Here is a 19468-nt window from a genome sequence, read left to right on the forward strand (position 1 = left end):
AAGGTGGGCTTGAAAACAAAAAGCTTAGCGGACTCAAGAATATGGCGTTGCTTGTGCTCTACAACCCCATTTTGTTAAGGAGTATAGACACAAGAATGTTGGTAAGTGGTCCCTTTTTGTTTAAAAAATTCCCACATAGAGAAGAATTCTCCACCATTATCAACCTGAATGTTGGCTATAGAAACATGGAATTGTGTTTGGACAAATGAGAAAAAATTGACAAGTAAATGTTGTGTTTCACTTTTGTGATGCATAAAAAATACCCATGTGAATCTAGAATAATCATCCACAACAGTCAAAAAATATTTCGCACCAGAAAGAGAGGCAATTTTGTAAGGGCCCCAAATGTCACAATAAATTAATTCAAAAGGTCTAATAGATAACATTGAACTAATAGAAAACGGAAGTCGACTTTGTTTTGCAAGTGCACAAACATCACAAGCATTATTAGACTGAAAAGGAAAATTTAACAAATGTTTTGCCATAAAATCTAATCTAGAGGAAGACAAATGCCATAATCGACGATGCCACAAAGCGGTGGAGGAGGTGACCTGAGAACTGGGTGAACGGCAAGAAGTGGCTGCTGTGGATGGAGTTTGAGGTTTTGGCTTCTCTGGCGCTAACGCAACCAAGTAATAAAGTCCGTCTCATTGTTCACCCAAACCAATCATCGTCCTCGTCATCAGGTCCTGCAAAATACACCAATGAGGAAAAAAGATTATGAACAATTGAGATCTCTGGTAACTCGACTCACAGACATTAAATCCACCTTAAAAGATGGCACACCAAGCACATTTTTTAAAGTAACAGCAGAATTCAAAGGTAAATTCCCAATGGATGTAATCAGAGCCTGTTCTCCACTTAACATAGAAACTGGTGGCAAAAAAGTGTTCTTACTGCTATTGACAAGCAAAGTTGGAGATGAAGTAATGTGGTTTGTGGCACCACTGTCTATAATTAATTGATGGAGGTGCAACAATGTTTTAACAAACCTGAGGAAGCAGCATTAGCTTTAGGATTGGCGGATTGTGTTGTCCCTTTACCCTACATGATAGATAAGATTTGCTGGATTTGCAAATCAAAGAGCCCATTTGTCACTGACTGCACTTCTTGCATTATTGGACTTTCCTTGACATTGTTGACTAAAGATTGATGGCTATGGTTGCGCTTGAAATGAGTGTTTCCTTGATTAGACCTATTTGATGCATGTTTAGGGTGTTCTGGTGGGTACCCATTCAGCTTTCAACATGTTTCTCGCACATGATGGTCACGGTCACAATAAGAGCAATGCAAAGGTTTTCAATTAGATGGGTTGGAACAAGAAGAAGAACCTTGTCCATGTCAAACAGCCAGAGCCATCGGTTTAGCCCTTCGAACAACCATGGCTGAGTTCTTCGTCTTCTCACATGCAGCCCCCGGGCTTCGCTGCTTCTCCTCTTGTACAATGGAAGAGTAAGTCTTGGCAACATCAGGTAATGGATTCATCAATAGAATTTGCCCTTGGATTGCACTATAGGACTCATTGAGTCCCATGAGAAATTGCATCAATCTGCGTCTTTTATGGTCTGCCCCAGAAGAGCAAACGGTGTCATTATAGGATCCTAGTTCATCCCATAATTTTTTTAGCCTTGTGTAATAAGCTGCAACAGTCATCTGATCTTGAGCAAGACAAACAATGTCCCTTCAATCTAAAAAATACGAGGGAGCATTGCTTTAAGAAAAACGATCTTGAAGGTCTTCCCATACCTCCTGGGCGGTGGTCGAAAAACTAACACTGTCTGCAAGGTCCTGTGTGAGTGAATTGAGAATCCAAAAGAAGATCATATCGTTGCATTTTATCCACGAAGCATAGTCGTCTAGTTTGGCTGTGGCAGACGACATTGTGGTGGTCTCGTCTATGAAACCTAACTTGGATTTGGCGTTTAAAGAAATCGTCATGGCTCTACACCATGTCGAATAATTATCCCCATTGAGGGGCTTGGAAACAAGCACCATTCCTGGATGATCGAAATGATGAAGAAAATATGGATTGGCAGCATCAAGCTTGCCTCCATTTGAAGGTTGCTGTTCTGTCATGATAATGAGAAACAGCAATAAAAAGAAGGCAAAAAGAAAGGGGTTAGAGGCAGAGAGCTAGGGTAACATTCCCTGCTCTGATACCATGTAAAGAAGGAAAATAATATTTGCCTTTGAATAATTTTATTGAATTAGGAGACGTAGCTTTATACAAGAGATTTCCTACAATCATGCTAATCTATTCTAGGTAGTCTAAGTATAAAAGGCAACTAAACAAATATATCCTACAATCATGCTAATCTATTCTAGGTAGTCTAAGTATAAAAGACAACTAAACAAATATACAACTTATACAATACATTTGTCAATGAATGGTAGTCTATAAAAGGCAACTAAACAAATATACAACTAATAAAATATATTTGTCAATGAATGGCCAGATATCATTGACCTTCCCTTCTCAACAGCATTTGCCATCCTACTGCTTTACACGAGACAACAAACCTTACATAAGCCTTGACATGTGGAAGACATGCTGCCCAACTTCTGTTCAAAGGGGTTGTCTTGACTGTTGTTTTTACTTTTAAACATCCACTTTAGTTGATATCTCCAACTGCAAATGTTCAATCTCAAGAATTTGATTATTGTCAAAGATGAACATGACTGAAGCAGATATCAACAGTAAAGGAAAACGGTGGTCCCTCAAGGGAATGACTGCTTTAGTCACCGGTGGAAGCCGAGGCATAGGGTCGGTGACCTCAAATATAATTTTTCGTTTTCCGTTTCATTAATCAGTTGTTTATCATTTTCTGTAAGTCCCATTTGTTTTTGTATTTGGAGTTAGGCATGCAATAGTAGAAGAACTAGCAGGATTTGGTGCAGTTGTCCACACTTGTTGTCGTAACCAAAAAGAACTTGATCGATGTCTACAACAATGGAAAACCATGGGTTTTACAGTGACAGGATCAGCATGTGACTTGTTTTACCCTGACCAAAGGGAGAAATTGATGGAAACTGTCTCCTCTCTCTTCCAGGGAAAGCTCAACATCCTTGTGAGTTTATTGAAATACATATCAGATTGTAAATTCTGCAAGTTCTTATGATCTCTAACTTGGCCTTCCAACATCTAAAATTTATTTATTTATTTCTTTAAAATTTCATACTTTTTTAATGGAAATGGTCGATTTGCTTAGGTGAATAATGTTGGGACAACTATCCGAAAAGAAGTTGTAGAATTCACAGCTGAAGATTTCTCAACTATTATGGTTACAAATTTTGAGTCTGCCTACAATTTATGTCAACTTGCGCAACCCCTTTTGAAAGCTTCAGGATATGGAAGCATTGTATTTAATTCCTCCATTTCAAGTTCTGTGGCTATATCTCTTTCATCTATCTATGCAGCATCTAAAGGTATCTTTTTAATGGCAAACTTCGTCTTTCTGTTTCCAGGAATTCGCATATCTGCTGATGTTTTTACCTTTTTATTGTTTCAGGAGCTATGAATCAATTTACAAAGAACTTGGCATGTGAGTGGGCAAAAGACAATATAAGAGTTAATGCTGTTGCACCTGGCCTAATCAGAGTAGAGAGACCGAAATCCATGATGGTACAAACCTCTCCCCTGTTCTCCCCTTTCGTGAGAATGGATGAAATCTCTTATAACATATCTTTTGTTCATCATAAGGAGTCTGATCTTAATCTTTGCTTGCTTTCTTCTTTAGTTTTCATATGTAAAATCTTAAGTCAATGTTTTGGTTGATGCAATGATGTTCATTTATGAATCCATCAAAGTTTTCACTATTGCTGCATTAAATTAAGATTCCTCTTTTCACAGGAAGATCCTAAGAACAAGAAGGGCTATGATGACGTGATGTCTCGCACTCCGATGCATCGTCCAGGAGAACCTAATGAAGTTTCATCATTGGTGGCATTTCTTTGCTTTCCTGCCGCTTCATATATCACAGGGCAGATAGTCTTTGTTGATGGAGGATATACTGTGAGTGGTTTCAGCACTTAAACAGAAATCCTTCAACAATCTTGCTGAGACTACAAGGTCGGTCAAGAGCTATAATCTGAATTATGCTTTTTCAAATAACCTTCCCTCTTGTAAGGACCCAAGTTTGTTTGTTGTTTGAAGAGAAATTGTTATTGAATATCATATGAATTATGCACTTTCTCTTCATCAAATAAAAAGTTTTGAATTCTTTCAAAAGGTAGTACGATTAAACGAGACCTGGAAATTCAAATGAAGATATCGTATATAACCTCAAATTTCAGTCAAAATCCAGGAATTGAGAAAGAAAAAAAACTTCTAAGCCTGCTCCTTATTTCCCATCTTCCCTCTTATAATATATGAGTTGTATGCATCAAGGCAAGTCCTTACTGTTAAAGTTCACTTATCCAGTTTGTAGTTCTGGCCCCATGAAGCTGGATCAAGATGACTTGGCCCCTGGAAGCTTAATAGACCCAGGCTTGGCTTTCTAAGTATTTAAGTCCCTGAAATTTTATGATCATCATCTCCTTCATATAAAAATCAGAGGCCTGGACGTAGCTATTCCCTTGAGTCGCAGCAGTAATTCATATCTAGAAAAATTATTTTAGAAAAACATCAGGATCAAAGTAAAATGACTAACGATCAGATTAGAGAAGGTTAATTGCTTATTACATAGGGCGAGTTGGGACTCACGTTGACAGGTCATATTAAGCATTTTCCACAGGACCACAAGCAAGAATTTATGCAAACATAAATTCATGATAAGAAAGGTGAATGAATTTAGAGTAATTTTTGTTCAGGTTGACACTTTGACAGATATTATTAAGTATTCTCCAAAAGGCCACAAACAGCAATTTAGAGCATACAGAAATTTATGAGTAGAAAGGTCTCTTGGTTTGTATTTCAAGTGTGTGGCACTAATCAATAATTGACATTTTAATTCACAATACTATATCATCATCAATATGATAATTTACGATTCGTATCACATTATACGGCTCTTCTGTGACTTCTGTCACAGAAATTCGATAACTAGCAAAGATAATCATGGGAGAAGAAGCGATCAACATGAAAGAAAGAAGATGGTGTCTCAAAGGAATGACTGCTCTCGTAACAGGAGGAACCCGAGGCATAGGTTTGGTAACCGTAGAAACCCAAAAAAAATTCTTCCTTTATCAGTTGCTTCAATATAAATCAATGCATTGACACAATAATTACACAAGTAGATTATTAATCTTTTTTCATTTCTGTGTTGGGCATTAAGGCATGAAATAGTTGAAGAATTGGCAGGATTTGGTGCACTTGTCCACACCTGCTCTCGTAACCAAACAGAGCTAGATCAGTGCTTACAGGAAATGGAAAAACATGGGGTTTACAGTGACAGATTCAGTATGTGATCTGTTAGACCGTGGCCAAAGGGAAAAATTTATGGAAACTGTCTCCTCTGCCTTCCATGGGAGGGTCAACATCCTTGTAATTGTATGATTTAGATGCTTGCCACCATAATGAAAATTTCTTTAGTCAATTTATCCAGCTCTCAATCTATATTCTTGGCTTTTCAACATGCCCACGCCCGTCTAAAATTGCTTCAATTTTCTCACTTTAGTCTTTGTCCATAATTTGCTTAAGTGAACAATGCCGGGACAGCTATTGCTAAAAATGCGGTAGAATTCACCGCTGAAGACAATGGCTATTGATGGTATAAATTTCTTCTGAAGTCCTCAATTGCTTTATCTTTAAAACCCATCAAATTTCACACTACTGTTCTATGACTTCAATATTTTTCTTTCCACAGGATATACTATAGCACCAGCAGGTACCTACTGAGATATTTTAGAAGCCCTGTCCTGGATCCCGGAAAGTTGTATCTGAATGTCTGATCCAGTTTGTAGTTTTTGGCAACAAGACGAGTTGGGCCCTGGAGGCCTGATGCAACCAGGGGTTCTGCGTTGAATGAAGTCTCCATGAAGTATGAACAGGGATAGTAAAATTGCAGGTTTTGGATAGGTTCAAGTTAGGGGTGAGCGATTCCAAGTACCCTATATTTTTCGGGAGAACCGGAACCGCACAATGCAGGTTCCCAAAAAAAGGAACCGGAATCGAAACCGCATAGTGCAGGTTCTTAAATTCAAGGAACCAGAACCTAAAATGCAGGTTCTAATTCCTTTCCCGGGTGCCCTATAAAAAATCAATTACCNTCTTTTAGAGACTTTTAAAGGCCATTGTAAAGTCATCTTCTGCTGCCATGATGTTTCCCAGCTTCACAAACTCAGTTCCGTCTGCAAAATTATTCAACTTCTTCCACCTTCAGAAAAGGAGGTAATTAATTGATAAGTTGATGTAAATTATTTTTACTTGTATACAAGCTGATTCTTTTAAAATTTGGAGTTCCTTTGAGACCACTTTGAATTGCTATTTTCCAAAGTTTTTGATTGTTTCCTTGTATTCTTCAGATTATTGAAGTCTTGGACTTCATTGCTGAACAAGAAGATATTGAATTGCCTCACCAACTGGCTAAACATATGGCAGAGAAGTCTAGGAATTGCCTTCAACAAGCTATTCGTTCATTTGAGGCCACTTGGCAGTCAAAGTAAGTAAAAAACAAGTTCAAAATTCATTCATAATAGTTTCTATATAGACAACCTTACACAACTGATGTGCTTGCAGTTATCGCTTCAAAGATGGTCAATTTATTATGAATGGCTGGGAAGAAGAACTTGCAATGATGGCCAAAAGTATCATTGAAGAGCAAAGTCCAAAACGGTCAGCAGACTGCAGTCATCATTTGCTAATCTTCAATATTTCTGTTTCATTTCATTTATCTTGCTTCCATTTGCAGGTTGTTTATTGTCAGACAAAAGCTTATAACTTTGTTTGAGCACAATTTATCCCCAGATTTCATTTTTAGTGTAAGGCACTCTATACCCTTTGTCTATTTTTGTTCCAGTTAGATTGCAAATTCAAGAATTAAGTCATTATTTTCTTGCACTTTAGACATTGGTGGAAGAATTAGAGAAGCGTATGGATGGTCGAATCAAGTGGCAAACTGAAATTTCATACCAAGAATACCGTGCTGATGTGTGTATGAGGCTAAATTTATCAATTTCCCCCTATTTCTTTATAGAAACACTAATCTGACAATAACTTGTGTATGTTTATACATTATGCAGAATGCTTCAGGCCATTTTGATGGAGATACATTCAAGATACAGAACACAAAGAATAATTTTCAATGCTTTCTGCTCATAGAAGGTAAGCAGTTGATTATTTTTTGTGATCAGTGTATTTTCAGATTAGCCTCTTTGAAGGCTAGACACATATGCATACAAAGTACAAACAAAAAGACCATGTAACTGTAACTAAAGCATTTTTTTTTGACAGAATTCATAGCGAAGTTCATGAGCCACTACAAGTGTTACAGAGGAAGCCTGCACTAATGTGTACAAGCTCCAACTAAAGTTTCCTATGGAGACTTTACCTTTATCAGTAAGCATGTAGTAAATTAGAAATCTTGTGTCCACTGTTGGAAGAAACAAGGACGGTTACCTATGATGTTGAGCTGGAACAGTTATGTGCTATTGATGCTATACTATACATTCGCAAATACTCAAGAGCTGGCTGGAAAGTTTAGGGTCACACAACAGCTAATTTAGAGTGTGCTGAGATGCTGAGCCACATCCCAAATGCAACATGTTCAATACTGTTATCAAAGAAATGAAGATGCTAATAAAAGTTCGATTAAATTTGCAGTAGCAATTTACCTTTCCCTTTGCCAGAAATCAATAACCTCTGCTTAATTTTGATAAACATATATCTACATTGTTCAAAAGCTTGTAACATTATTGTATTCTGGCACATCTTAAAACCAAAAATTGGAATGTACAAATTATAAATGCAGGGTCAATATATAATCTCAAGTAACTTACAATTTGTACGGCCTAGAATTTCAAGTGATATGTAAACAAATAGAAAATATCATCTATGATTCCATAAATTTGTATGGAATGAAAAGAGAAGAAAAGAAAAAGGTTTATTTATACTCTATCGATGTTTCCGGCAGAACAGCCTGTAACCTCACCAAAACCTCCAAAATTTCTGGTGGCTGTTCGGCGTGAGAAGTCCCCAAATGCAATACAACTTCCTGTACAATTGTGCCCCCTTAATAGTTTAATCTTCATATGTTCCGGCAATCTCAATGTATGCCTATCTTCCTCTTGTCTTGTTCTAAGTATTGAGTGTCCTGTTGAGTGACACCTTGAAAATTTCTCAAAATTTTCACCTCTTTCACTTTGTTTAATTATGGTATTATTTAGAGCCCCTTGCTCAATACTTTCTCCTCTACATTCTTCCTCTTCATCTTCCTTAATAACAATGCTTACCGCATCTTCTAATGATAAATTACTTACACTGATATCATTCATGGAATTGCTACGCACATATGGTGGAGATTTTTCCAATGGAATGTCAGGTAAATCAAGATCCCTACGACAAACCGGGCAGGTTTTATGAGAACTAAGCCAAAGATCAATACATTCTTGATGGAAAACATGGTAACAAACAGTTAAAAGTCGGAGCAAATTATTATCCTCAAACTCTGCCAAGCAAATAGCACATTCCAAACCATACTTTTCGCGACGAAAATCTTTAACAGTTGAGTATTGAAACGTGGGGAAAGATTGTACAAGTGAAGGATCAAGTCCTTGATTTACAAAAGAAGAACCAACAACATTTTCTGAGGGACTATTACGATTATTCATTGAGTTAATAATATTTTCCATGAAACACCTACAAAAGTATATGGTAAAAAATCCCACAAAGAAGAACACAAGAAGAGTTACAGTTAAAACAATTGTTATTGGAGGGGCTGAATAATTTTCTGGATGTTCAGGGTAAGGAGGATAATTCGACGACATTGAAAGGCGCAAAAATGGTAGCCGAAGCCTAAAAGGGTGGCCGGAGAATGGAATGATCCGGCCTTGAGTCTTAGCATGGATGAGAAAAAAATTACAATCAAAAGGTGGCGGTTGTCATGGTGTGATAGTTGGTTTAAGAGCAATAGAAAGAACGAAAAAATGCAACATTTTTGTATGCAAATCTAATAGTTTACTTAATTTGGAAGGGTTGATGTGGGGTGGGCGGTTGATGATGGCAATTGAGCGAGTCTTACTCTTTGTGAGAAGGATGAGGTTTGTCTCAAGATTAGCATTTGTAATTTGTACGCCATTAAAATCAAATACCATTAACTTATAAATTACATTTTCATGTGGCTTGTAACACTTCCCTCCGTCCTTGTGGTTTGAGGAAGATGCATAGGCACCCCAAGTATTCTGGAAAGTTAAAAGCACACCCAAAAAATTGACACACTTAAAAGAATATAAAACTTTGTTTCGAAAAAGTCTTTAGCGCCTGTTTGTGTTTGCTTGGGGTTTATCTAGCGCTAAAAGAGCTTACTTGAAGTCATAAACACTTCTGAAATATTTTAGACTGCCTGGTGCCATGGGCTGGGAGTTTCATACTTTGAAGGCTAACCTATTAGGTATAGGGACTCCCACCATTTATAAGCCTAAGACCTCCCCAATACGCTTCCGATGTGGAATTCGTTATATTCTCCCCCATTCTAATCCTATGACACCCTTGTCACAGGTGGGGGACCTTGCCTACCATTCCACCTCACTCTTGTGTGAGCCCACAATCACACGTGGATGCTTCTACGTGGGCGCTTGGTGAGACATCAAAAGACGGATCGGGTTTGCTCTGATACCACTTGTCACGGGCTGAGAGTATCACACCTAAAAGGCTAACCTATTAGGTGGAGGGACTCCCCCCATATATAAGTCTAGGACCTCTCCAATATGCTTCCGATGTGGGATTCGTTACACTGGAAACATTTTAAAAGTGATGGTTGGATTTAAAATAAGCTATTTTACAGCTTATGAGAGAAGCTAAAAATCTGAGATTTTCCAATAAGCTATTTTTATATATTTGACTTGATTTATTCTTGTATGTTATAGTCCACACTAGTAAATTAACACTAAAAAACTCTTTTACATTTTCCTAACCAAACAAATAACAACTTTTTTCAGTAAAGTTATATTTTCATAAGCTCTTATTTAATAAATTCTTCTTGTATAATCTCTATTGAAATAAGCTACATCAAATGGACGCTTAATAACATTGTCTTATTATACTTCTCTTCTCCCATCTTATTTTATTAATTTTTTATTTTAAGTATATAATTTAATTATATTACTAATTTAGTTATATAATAAAGTGGGATTAATTAAAAGGTTTATAGAGTAAAATAATTCAAAATTTAATTTTTTCTGTTTAGTGTTAGAAGATTTAGATACTTTTGAAAAAAAATTATATGTTTTTGAAATGATTATATATATATAGTAAAATAAAGAATTTAACTAACATCTGTCAATCTTTTGGGTGCATTTGTTACTTTCCGTAACCCTTGGGTGCCTTGAGTTTCCCCAAATATTGAGGAGGTAAGAGTCATAAACCCAATGAATAAATTTGTACGAGGACTGATGTCTGCCCGGTTTCGTTTCAACCATTTAAGTGAATTTTACTTAAATTGACTATTTGTGGTAGCTTTTGTAAACAAGAAACAAAATAAACGAAAAACGGATTCACACAAAACACTAGAAAGCCAAAAACAAAACAATTGATATGGTGATTAAATGCCATTATCAAACGATGAATATATTTCAAGTTTCTTAACAGTCATTATGTATTGGTCATTCTGTCATTTATATACAAAACTCTCTGTATCCCACTTTAATTTTACCATCTTTCTTTAGGCCTTTGTGTCCTCTCATTCAGGAAATGTTTTCTACAAAATTACTTCTGTGTCTTAAGATTAGCAACATATGTTTTCATTCTTAATTTTGTTACTATTTTCGCAAACCAATAATATCAATGTTTTAAAACCCGGCCTGACCCAACCAGTTGAATTGGGACCCAAAACCTTCACCGGGTTGGGTTACAATTTTTCCTATTCATTGAAAACCCTAGAAATTAGGACATCAATTCATAAACAATTGAAGACTGGAATGTTAGGGCTTTTGAAGAGGATTGGCCAGTGACTGCAATGGTGGCGATGACATCAATTTCTGGTGAGTGAATCGACTAGAAATCGCAAAACAATGTCGCCAAAAAAAGCCCGCTGTCGTCGGTAATTGAGGAGGCAAACAAGGGAGGGGTGAGATGGGTTTTGGTCAGGAGGCTGGGGGGAGTGTTGTCGTCACTGAAAATAGACCCTATTTGCCGACGGTGGTGTTCGAGGTGTTTTTGCAATATTTCAAACTTATAGAGACTTATAAATTTTTAGGAGTATTTTTGTTAGATTTTAAAACTTTAGACACTGGTTTGACCCACCAGTCAACCTAGTACCCGACCACTTTGTAAGGTTTCACCCCAGGTTGGGTTTTAAAACATTGGATAACATATTCCCAACTACATGAAACTGATTGGCATCATGTACACATACATCATGTAATTGTGCTGCCACCAAGAAGGCTGCAAGTGTTGTCAAACAGAGAGGAGCACAAAAATGAATGATCAAATTTATCATCTTATACATATTACCAGAAATTAAAGAAAAATCCTGTCAAAGAAAACTGACTAATCATCAGTGAAAAAGCCAAAACTATCATAAATTTGCCACTGATATATAATATATGTGACCTATTATTCTACAAAATTAGTTTTACCTTGCACTTAAGAATCAGAATTCAGAGCTCTGACCATGGTGTGCCTGCCAATCATCAACATAGCTCAGTAGCTTACTGCAGAAAATTCGAACATAACTCGAACCACATATAATATAGAAATTCATAGTAATTATGCATTTCATTCCAACACATTACATTCAGAAAATTATCATCATATCTTCCAAAGTTTAGGTACCTAAGGTTTACTAAATTCAGGTTTCAGAAGCCTGGGAAACAATAAAAATTCCGATTACTTGAGACTTGAGAGCAAGGCTCAAGGAAGATTAGAAGAAAGGAGATCCTGGAGTAAGATATTCTTAAAAATATATTAACAAAACAATAAAAATTTCAACTAACAAACAATGTACATAATAGAAAATAAATACAAGCAATGACATACATCAGGGTATAATGCCAGAACTGAGGCCAGACTTAGCTGAAAGCTATGGCTGTGTTTGGTTTACTATTTAGAACGCTATCCTATCCAATCCTATTCAAAATACATATTAGTTTCAATATTCTCAAAATTCAATCCTATTTTATTCAACGCAAAATATTTAGATTTTTTTAACTCTTTAGGTTTGTTAAGTTAACTAAACACCCCCAACAATAAAAGTTTATAAATTGATAGAAACACCTCCATCCACCCACATAATGCCAGCAGTGATACGAGCTTGAAAATACATGTTTTGTTAGTGATTCAATTGAATTATTTGTGGAAAAATTGAAAAGAAGAGAAAACTATTTGCCTTTTGAATAATTTTATTGAATTAGGAGACATAGCTAATAGCTTTATACAAAAGATTTCCTACAATCTTGCTTGTCTCTTCTAGGTAGTCTAAGTATAAAAGGCAACTAAACAAATATATCCTACAATCATGCTAATCTATTCTAGGTAGTCTAAGTATAAAGGGCAATTAAACAAGAGTAATGCTACAGTCACTGGGAGTAGTGCACCGAATATGTGCACCGAATGACGTGGCGCAATCCTGACCGTCTATTAATATTAAGTTATAATTAATCGACGGTCAGGATTGAGCCACGTCATTCGGTGCACATATTTGGTGCACTACTCCCGGTGTTTCTATTATTTTCCATTAAACAAATATACAATTAATACAATATATTTGTCAATGAATGGCCATATATCATTGACCTTCCTTTCTCAACACTCCCCCTCAAGTTGGAGAGTGAATGTCAAGAACTCCCAACTTGCATATCATAGTTGAGAAAGCTTCCTTTCCCAATGGCTTGGTGAACACATCCGCAAGTTGATTTGTTGAGGCAATATGTTTGGTTACAACTGAACCATCTTGTATTTTGTCATGAATAAAATGACAATCCATCTCTATATGTCTAGTTCTTTCATGGAAAACGGGATTGGCAGCTATATGTAAGGCGGCTATGTTATCACAATATAACAATTCTGGCTTTGGATGGAATATTCTAAAATCTTTCAATAATGAGCGTAGCCAAGATAATTCACAGCATGTACCTGTCATGGCTCTATATTCGGCTTCTGCTGAGGAAAGAGATACGGTTTTCTGTCTTTTTGTCGGCTAGGAAATAAAAGAAGATCCTAGAAAAACACAATAACCCGTAGTGGATCTACGAGATATTGGACAGCCAGCCCAATCCGAATCAGAAAAACTCGCAAAGATAAATCATTTTGAGAAGGGAAAAACAAACCTTGTCCTGGACTACTTTTCAAATAACGCAATACATGCAAGGCAGCTTCCATGTGTGGTCTCCGTGGTGCATGCATAAATCTACTTAACACATGGACCGAATAGGTGATATCTGGCCGGGTAATAGTCAAATAAATTAGGCGTCCAACAAGTCGCCTATACTGAGACGGATCTTTAACAATTGACCTGGATCCGAGAGCTTTATGTTTTGTTCCATGGGAAAGTTCACAGGTTTAGCACCCAAAAATCCTCCATCTTTTAAAATTTCCAAAGTATATTATCGTTGTGAGATGGAAATACCTTTCTTCGACTGAGAAACTTCGATACCCAGAAAATATTTCAAATCACCCAAATCTTAATCTAAAAATGACTATGTAGAAATTGCTTGAGAGCTAATATGGCATTGACATCATTACCCATAATAAGAATGTCGTCAACATATATCACAAAGTTGTAAAAGTTTTGCCTTTCCAACATATGAATAATGAGTAATTTGCTTTGGATTGAACAAAGCCAGCAGCTTGGATAGCTATAGAGCACTTGGCAAACCATTGTTGGGAAGCTTGCTTTAAGCCATATAACGACTTGTGAAGGCGACACACTAGATTCTCCCCCTGTTGTTGAAGACTAGGAGGTGGAGACATAAATTTCTTCATGGAGATCACCATGAAGAAAAGCGTTGTTGACATCAAGTTGGTGAAGAGACCAATTCTAGGCAGCTGCTAAAGCCAATAAACAACGAACATAAATCATTTTAGCAGTGGGAGAAAAAGTGTCATGGTAATCTATACCTTCCAGTTGTGTGTAACCTTTTGCAATCAAATGAGCTTTGAAACGCTCAATAGTACCATCCGAGTGTCGTTTGATTTTATAAACCAACGACAACCAATAGGCTTCTTACCAGGAGGAAGAGAAGTGAGAGACCAAGTGTGGTTGGATTCTAAAGTAGCCAATTCAGATTGCATTGCTTCTTGCCAATGTGAATGAGAAGCTGCTTCGGTATAAGATGTAGGCTCAATATCTTGACTGATAGCAGCAGTAAAAGAGCAATGTTGTGGTGAGTAACGATGATAAGAGACAAAATTGCAAATGAGATATCACCTACCTTTTTGTGGACTTGATGACAAAGGCGACAAATGGTTGGGAGATGTTATTTGGTTGTAGACATAATCACCTAAAGCCGTGGGAGGGTGATGAGGTCTTGAGAGCGGTGTAAAATGGGTTTGGGAGAAGGACTAGCAGGTGCATTTAGCAGTGAGGGTTGTTGGGCAGGAGAAATTGGTTCCGGTGGTCAGGTTTGTTAGACTGGTGGGGAATGATCGGGTACAGAAAGAGGAATCACCGGGCTGAATTTAAGAAAGTGGATGGAATGGACTCATAAGGAAAAATAGTTTCATGAAAAACAACATCACGACTAGTGAACATTTTGTGGGTGGCAAGGTCATAGAGCTTGTAAGCTTTCTGACCAACTGGATAGCCAAGAAAAATACATCGTTTGGCTTGAGGAGCGAATTTATGGGGGACATGCACATCAGTAGCATAGGCAAGGCACCCAAAAATTCGAATATGTGAGTAAGAAGGAAGTTTACCATAAAGTCATTCAAAAGGTGTTTGGCGAGAGAGGAGTGGTGTGGGCAAGCGATTGATTATATGAACAGCAGTAGAAACACATTCTGCCCAAAAATGTAAAGGAAGGTAGGCTTGAAAACGAAAAGCTCTAGCGGACTCAAGTATATGGCAGTGCTTACGCTCTACAACCCCATTTTGTTGAAGAGTATAGACACAAGAACGTTGGTAAGTGGTCCTTTTTTGTTTAAAAAATTCCTCCATAGAGTAAAATTCTCCACCATTATCAACCTAAATGTTGGCTATAGAAACATGGAATTGTGTTTGGACAAATGAGAAAAAATTGACAAGTAAATGTTGTGTTTCACTTTTGTGATGCATAAAAAATACCCATGTGAATCTAGAATAATCATCCACAATAGTCAAAAAATATTTTGCACCAGAAAGAGAGGCAATTTTATAGGGACCCTAAATGTCACAATGAATTAATTCAAAAGGTCTAACTGACAAAATTGAACTAACAGAGAATGGAAGTCAGCTTTGTTTTGCAAGTGCACAAACATCACAAGCATTATTAGACTGAAAAGGGAAATTTAACAAATGTTTTGCCATAAAATCTAATCTAGAGGAAGACAAATGCCCCAATCGGCGATGCCATAAAGAGGTGGAGGAGGTGACCTGAGAACTGGGTGAACGGCAAGAAATGGCTGCTGCGGATGGAGTTTGAGGTTTTGGCTTCTTTGACGCTAACGCAACCAAGTAATAAAGCCGTCTCATTGTTCACCCAAACCAATCGTCGTACGTCGTCAAGTCTTGCAAAATACACCAATGAGGGAAAAAGGTTACTGAACAATTGAGATCTCTGGTAACTCGACTCACAAAGATTAAATCCACCTAAAAAGATGGCACACTAAGCACATTTTTTAAAGTAACAGCAGAATTCAAAGGTAAATTCCCAATGGATGTAATCGGAGCCTGTTCTCCACTTGGCATAGCAACTGGTGGCAAAAAGGTGTTCTTATTGCTGTTGACAAGCAAAGTTAGAGATGAAATAATGTGTTATGTGGCACCACTGTCGATAATTAATTGATGGAGGCGCAACAATGTATGCAATAAACCCGAGGAAGCAACATTAGCTTTAGGATTGGCAGATTGTGTTGTTCCTTTACCCTGCATGATAGATAAGACTTGCTGGATTTGCAAATCAGAGAACCCATTTGTCACCGACAACACTTCTTGCATTATTGGACTTTCCTTGACATTGTTGACTGAAGATTGATGGCTATGGTTGCGCTTAAAATGAGTGTGTCCTTGATTAGACCTGTTTGATGCATGTTCAAGGTGTTTTGGTGGGTACCCATTCAGCTTCCAACATGTTTCTCGTACATGATGGTCACGGTCACAATAAGAGCAATGCAAAGGTTTTCGATTAGATGGGTTGGAACGAGAAGAAGAACCTTGTCCATGTCAAACAGCCACAGCCACCGGTTCAGCCCTTCGAACAACCATGGCTGAGTTCTCCACTGTCTCACGTGCAGCCCCCAGGCTTCCTTGCTTCTCCTCTTGTACAATGGAAGAGTAAGCCTTGGCAGTATCAGGTAGTGGATTCATCAACAAAATTTGCCCTCAGATTGCACTGTAGAACTCATTGAGTCCCATGAGAAATTGCATCAATCTACGTCTCTTATGGTTTGCCCCACAAGAGCAAACGGTGTCATTATAGGATCCTAGTTCATTCCTTAATTTTTTTAGTCCTGTGTAATAAGCTGCAACAGTCATCTGATCTTGAGCAAGACAAGTAATGTCCCTCTCAATCTGAAAAATGTAAGGGGCATTACTTTGAGAAAAACGATCCTGAAGGTCTTCCTATACCTCCTGGCGGTGGTTAAAAAAATGACATTGTCTGCAAGGTCTTGTGTTAGTGAATTGAGAATCCAAGAGAGGATCATATCATTGCATTTTTTTCCACGAAGCATAGTCGTCTAGTTTGGTTGTGGCAGATGGCATTGTAGTGGTCCTGTCTATGAAACCTAACTTGGATTTGGCGTTCAAAGAAATTGTCATGGCTCTACACCATGTCGAATAATTATCCTCATTGAGAGGCTTGGAAACAAGCACCATTCCTAGATGATTGGAATGGTGAAGAAAATATGGATTGGCAGCATCAAGCTTGCCTCCATTTGAAGGTTGCTGTTCTGTCATGATAAAGAGAAACAACAATAAAAGGAAGGCAAAAGAAAAAGAGCAAATTGATAAGAGCTTGAAAATACACATTTAGTTAGTGGTTTTGGGGGGATTAATTGTGGGAAATTAGGCTTAATTTGGTAAAGTTACTTAATATTTTCATAATTGTCTTTTACAGGATCACGGGTATTTTTGAGTGTTTTTCAGGTCACTAGTGCTTAAATGTTATCTTCGGATGAAGAATCATGTTGGAAATGGAATGAGTGACAAGTGGAAACAAACAGATCAAGAATCGGAGTTGAATTGAAGAAGTTATGGAAGTTGAAGTAAAGAGAAGATTCTAGATTACGTTCCAGCTTGCGCATGCCTTGGTATTTTGAGAATATCTTGAGCTGTAGAACTCGGATTAAGACAATTATTGGACCGTTGGAAATCTGATTCAAAGGGATGCATTTCATATGTTTACAACTTTTCCAAATTCCATCGTTATCGAGTTCCAAAATCAACATATTTGAAGAATAGTGGAATAATGTGGGAAAAGGGCAACAGCTACTGTGCCGCGACACACTTTTTCCAGTAGCTACTGTGCCGCAGCACAGTGCCACGGCACAGTCACGGAAGTTACTAACTTGTTATCCATTTTTAGCCAGGAGAATAGGGTTAAGGGTTCCAAATCAAATAGAATTAAGGAAAAGCAAACCCTAACCCTTGTGGGATATAAATAGAAGTCTTTTAGCATTATTTAGGGGATTATTGGGTGAGAAGAAAGAGAGGAAAAATCTGGAGAGAAGAGAAGTAACATAAATTCTGGAGCTTTGATTCACAATATAGAGAAGTTTTCCTTATTCTTTTCTTGTAAACTCATGATGAATGTTTTAATAAAGATGATTGTTTCTTTCATGTTTATTATGAACTAATTTTATTCTTTAGGGCTAAGATGTTGATGCGTTGTAACTACAACAAGTAATAAAGTGATGAGTGAGTATCGTTCCCACGATGGTTGTTAGCTAAGCACTAAGTATTCTACTGTTCTCAAGTTGGAGCAATCGATTTCTTTGGATTGATGGGAGCTATTTCTAATTAAACTGACAAATAAGTTTTAAACTAAAATTAACTATGAATGCAAGATGAAAGACACGGATAGAAATCAATTCAAGTAAAAAAGGTAGGGTTTTGACTTCATTCGGATTTTATGGGTTAAACCTAAAAATTAAACTACATTCACATTCATATGCATTAGTTGTAAATCGAACTCACTAAGGTGTTAAACATACCTTCTCAGGCTATGTTTTCCTATTCTTCCTTTTTAACTTTCCGCACCCAACAATTTGAAAGTTAACAATTCCAAACTCATTAAGCATAAGAATCCTACAATGATTTCATTAATTCTTGAATCTATCTCTAGCATCCAATACTATAATGGTGATTACCCAAGAAGTCTAACATGAATCATTTCTCAATCTCATCATGTTCATCACAGAAAACATTTAAAACTCAGAGCAAACACATAATCAAAGCATATTCATATGAACATAACATGATCAATAACTTAACCCATTAGAAATCCGAATTACAATCAAAACCCTAACCCAAAATGGGTTAGTTCATAGCTAAATTAACACTACAAATAAGAAAAACGATAATAGTCAAGTTCAACATAATGAAAAGTAAGAGAGAGGACAAGAAATCTCCCCAAATGATGAATCCCATGGTTCAAAATCCAATCTTCACCCTTCTAATCGCTAAATCTCTCCAAGCTTAATAAAAAACAATGTAAAAGTTGCTAACCCTACTTCCTGGACCACCCTGGGCAAAAAGGTTAAGTGTTTCTTTTATACCTCGCCCCAAATTTCTCAGAAAAACACGCACAAAGTAAAACTGTGCGTTTTACAAAACTGGAAATTATGAATGCGAAGAAAGAAGCAGACTTGTTCGTGTCTGGCGTACTTCATCGCGGCGAAGCTTCTTGAAAAGTTCTAAAATTACAGAACTGCCACTCTGCTTGCATCTTCGCTTGATTCTTCGATTTTCGGTGCTCTCCTTTTGGAACAAGCCTCATCGTGCTTTATCCTGCTTCAGAACTCACTTAACTTCTGAGATCCGCTAACTTCTGAGTCACAAATAACCAATTTTGTCCTCATTTGCTCAAAAATGTCCATTCTAACCTGAAACACGAAATGTAAAGAATTAAGCAACACAGGTCAAAATGCACCAGAAAGTACCTGAAATCCGAATAAAAAGTCTAATGAAAACTGTATAATCCATGGATTATCAAATACCCCCAAACTAAAGATATGCTC

The 19468-nt window shown here is 37.1% G+C and overlaps 2 protein-coding genes across 5 annotated transcripts; one reads left to right on the forward strand and one right to left on the reverse strand.

Moving 5' to 3' along the window:
* The first annotated feature begins 2669 nt into the window (after nucleotides 1–2669).
* On the forward strand, nucleotides 2670–4122 carry LOC116104939 (tropinone reductase homolog). Of its 4 annotated transcripts, none has more exons than XM_031391362.1 (5): nucleotides 2670–2764; nucleotides 2861–3068; nucleotides 3210–3426; nucleotides 3510–3652; nucleotides 3863–4122. In XM_031391362.1, exons 1-5 carry the CDS (start codon nucleotides 2670–2672, stop codon nucleotides 4031–4033), a joined length of 834 nt encoding a protein of 277 aa, XP_031247222.1. In that variant the 3' UTR covers nucleotides 4034–4122. The 4 variants fall into 4 exon arrangements, with proteins under 4 accessions (XP_031247222.1, XP_031247224.1, XP_031247223.1 ...); XM_031391364.1 differs by having other exon boundaries at nucleotides 2676–2764; nucleotides 3510–3658; nucleotides 3884–4122; XM_031391363.1 differs by having other exon boundaries at nucleotides 2676–2764; nucleotides 3510–3622; nucleotides 3851–4122.
* A 3921-nt stretch (nucleotides 4123–8043) lies between these two features.
* LOC116104935 (RING-H2 finger protein ATL29-like) lies at nucleotides 8044–8922 on the reverse strand. The gene has a single exon (XM_031391359.1). The coding sequence runs from the start codon at nucleotides 8920–8922 to the stop codon at nucleotides 8044–8046; it is 879 nt and encodes a 292-aa protein (XP_031247219.1).
* Between the last annotated feature and the right edge of the window lie 10546 nt (nucleotides 8923–19468).

This window comes from Pistacia vera, unplaced genomic scaffold, assembly GCF_008641045.1.
Source record: "Pistacia vera cultivar Batoury unplaced genomic scaffold, PisVer_v2 Contig489, whole genome shotgun sequence".
NCBI lineage: Eukaryota > Viridiplantae > Streptophyta > Magnoliopsida > Sapindales > Anacardiaceae > Pistacia > Pistacia vera.

Coding starts and splice junctions, on each gene's coding strand:
- LOC116104939 (XM_031391362.1), top strand. CDS start 2,670: ATGAACATGACTGAAGCAGATATCAACAGTAAAGGAAAACGGTGGTCC. Junction 3,069..3,209: donor AGGGAAAGCTCAACATCCTT/GTGAGTTTATTG, acceptor CGATTTGCTTAG/GTGAATAATGTTGGGACAAC. Junction 3,427..3,509: donor TATCTATGCAGCATCTAAAG/GTATCTTTTTAA, acceptor TTATTGTTTCAG/GAGCTATGAATCAATTTACA.
- LOC116104935 (XM_031391359.1), bottom strand. CDS start 8,922: ATGTCGTCGAATTATCCTCCTTACCCTGAACATCCAGAAAATTATTCA.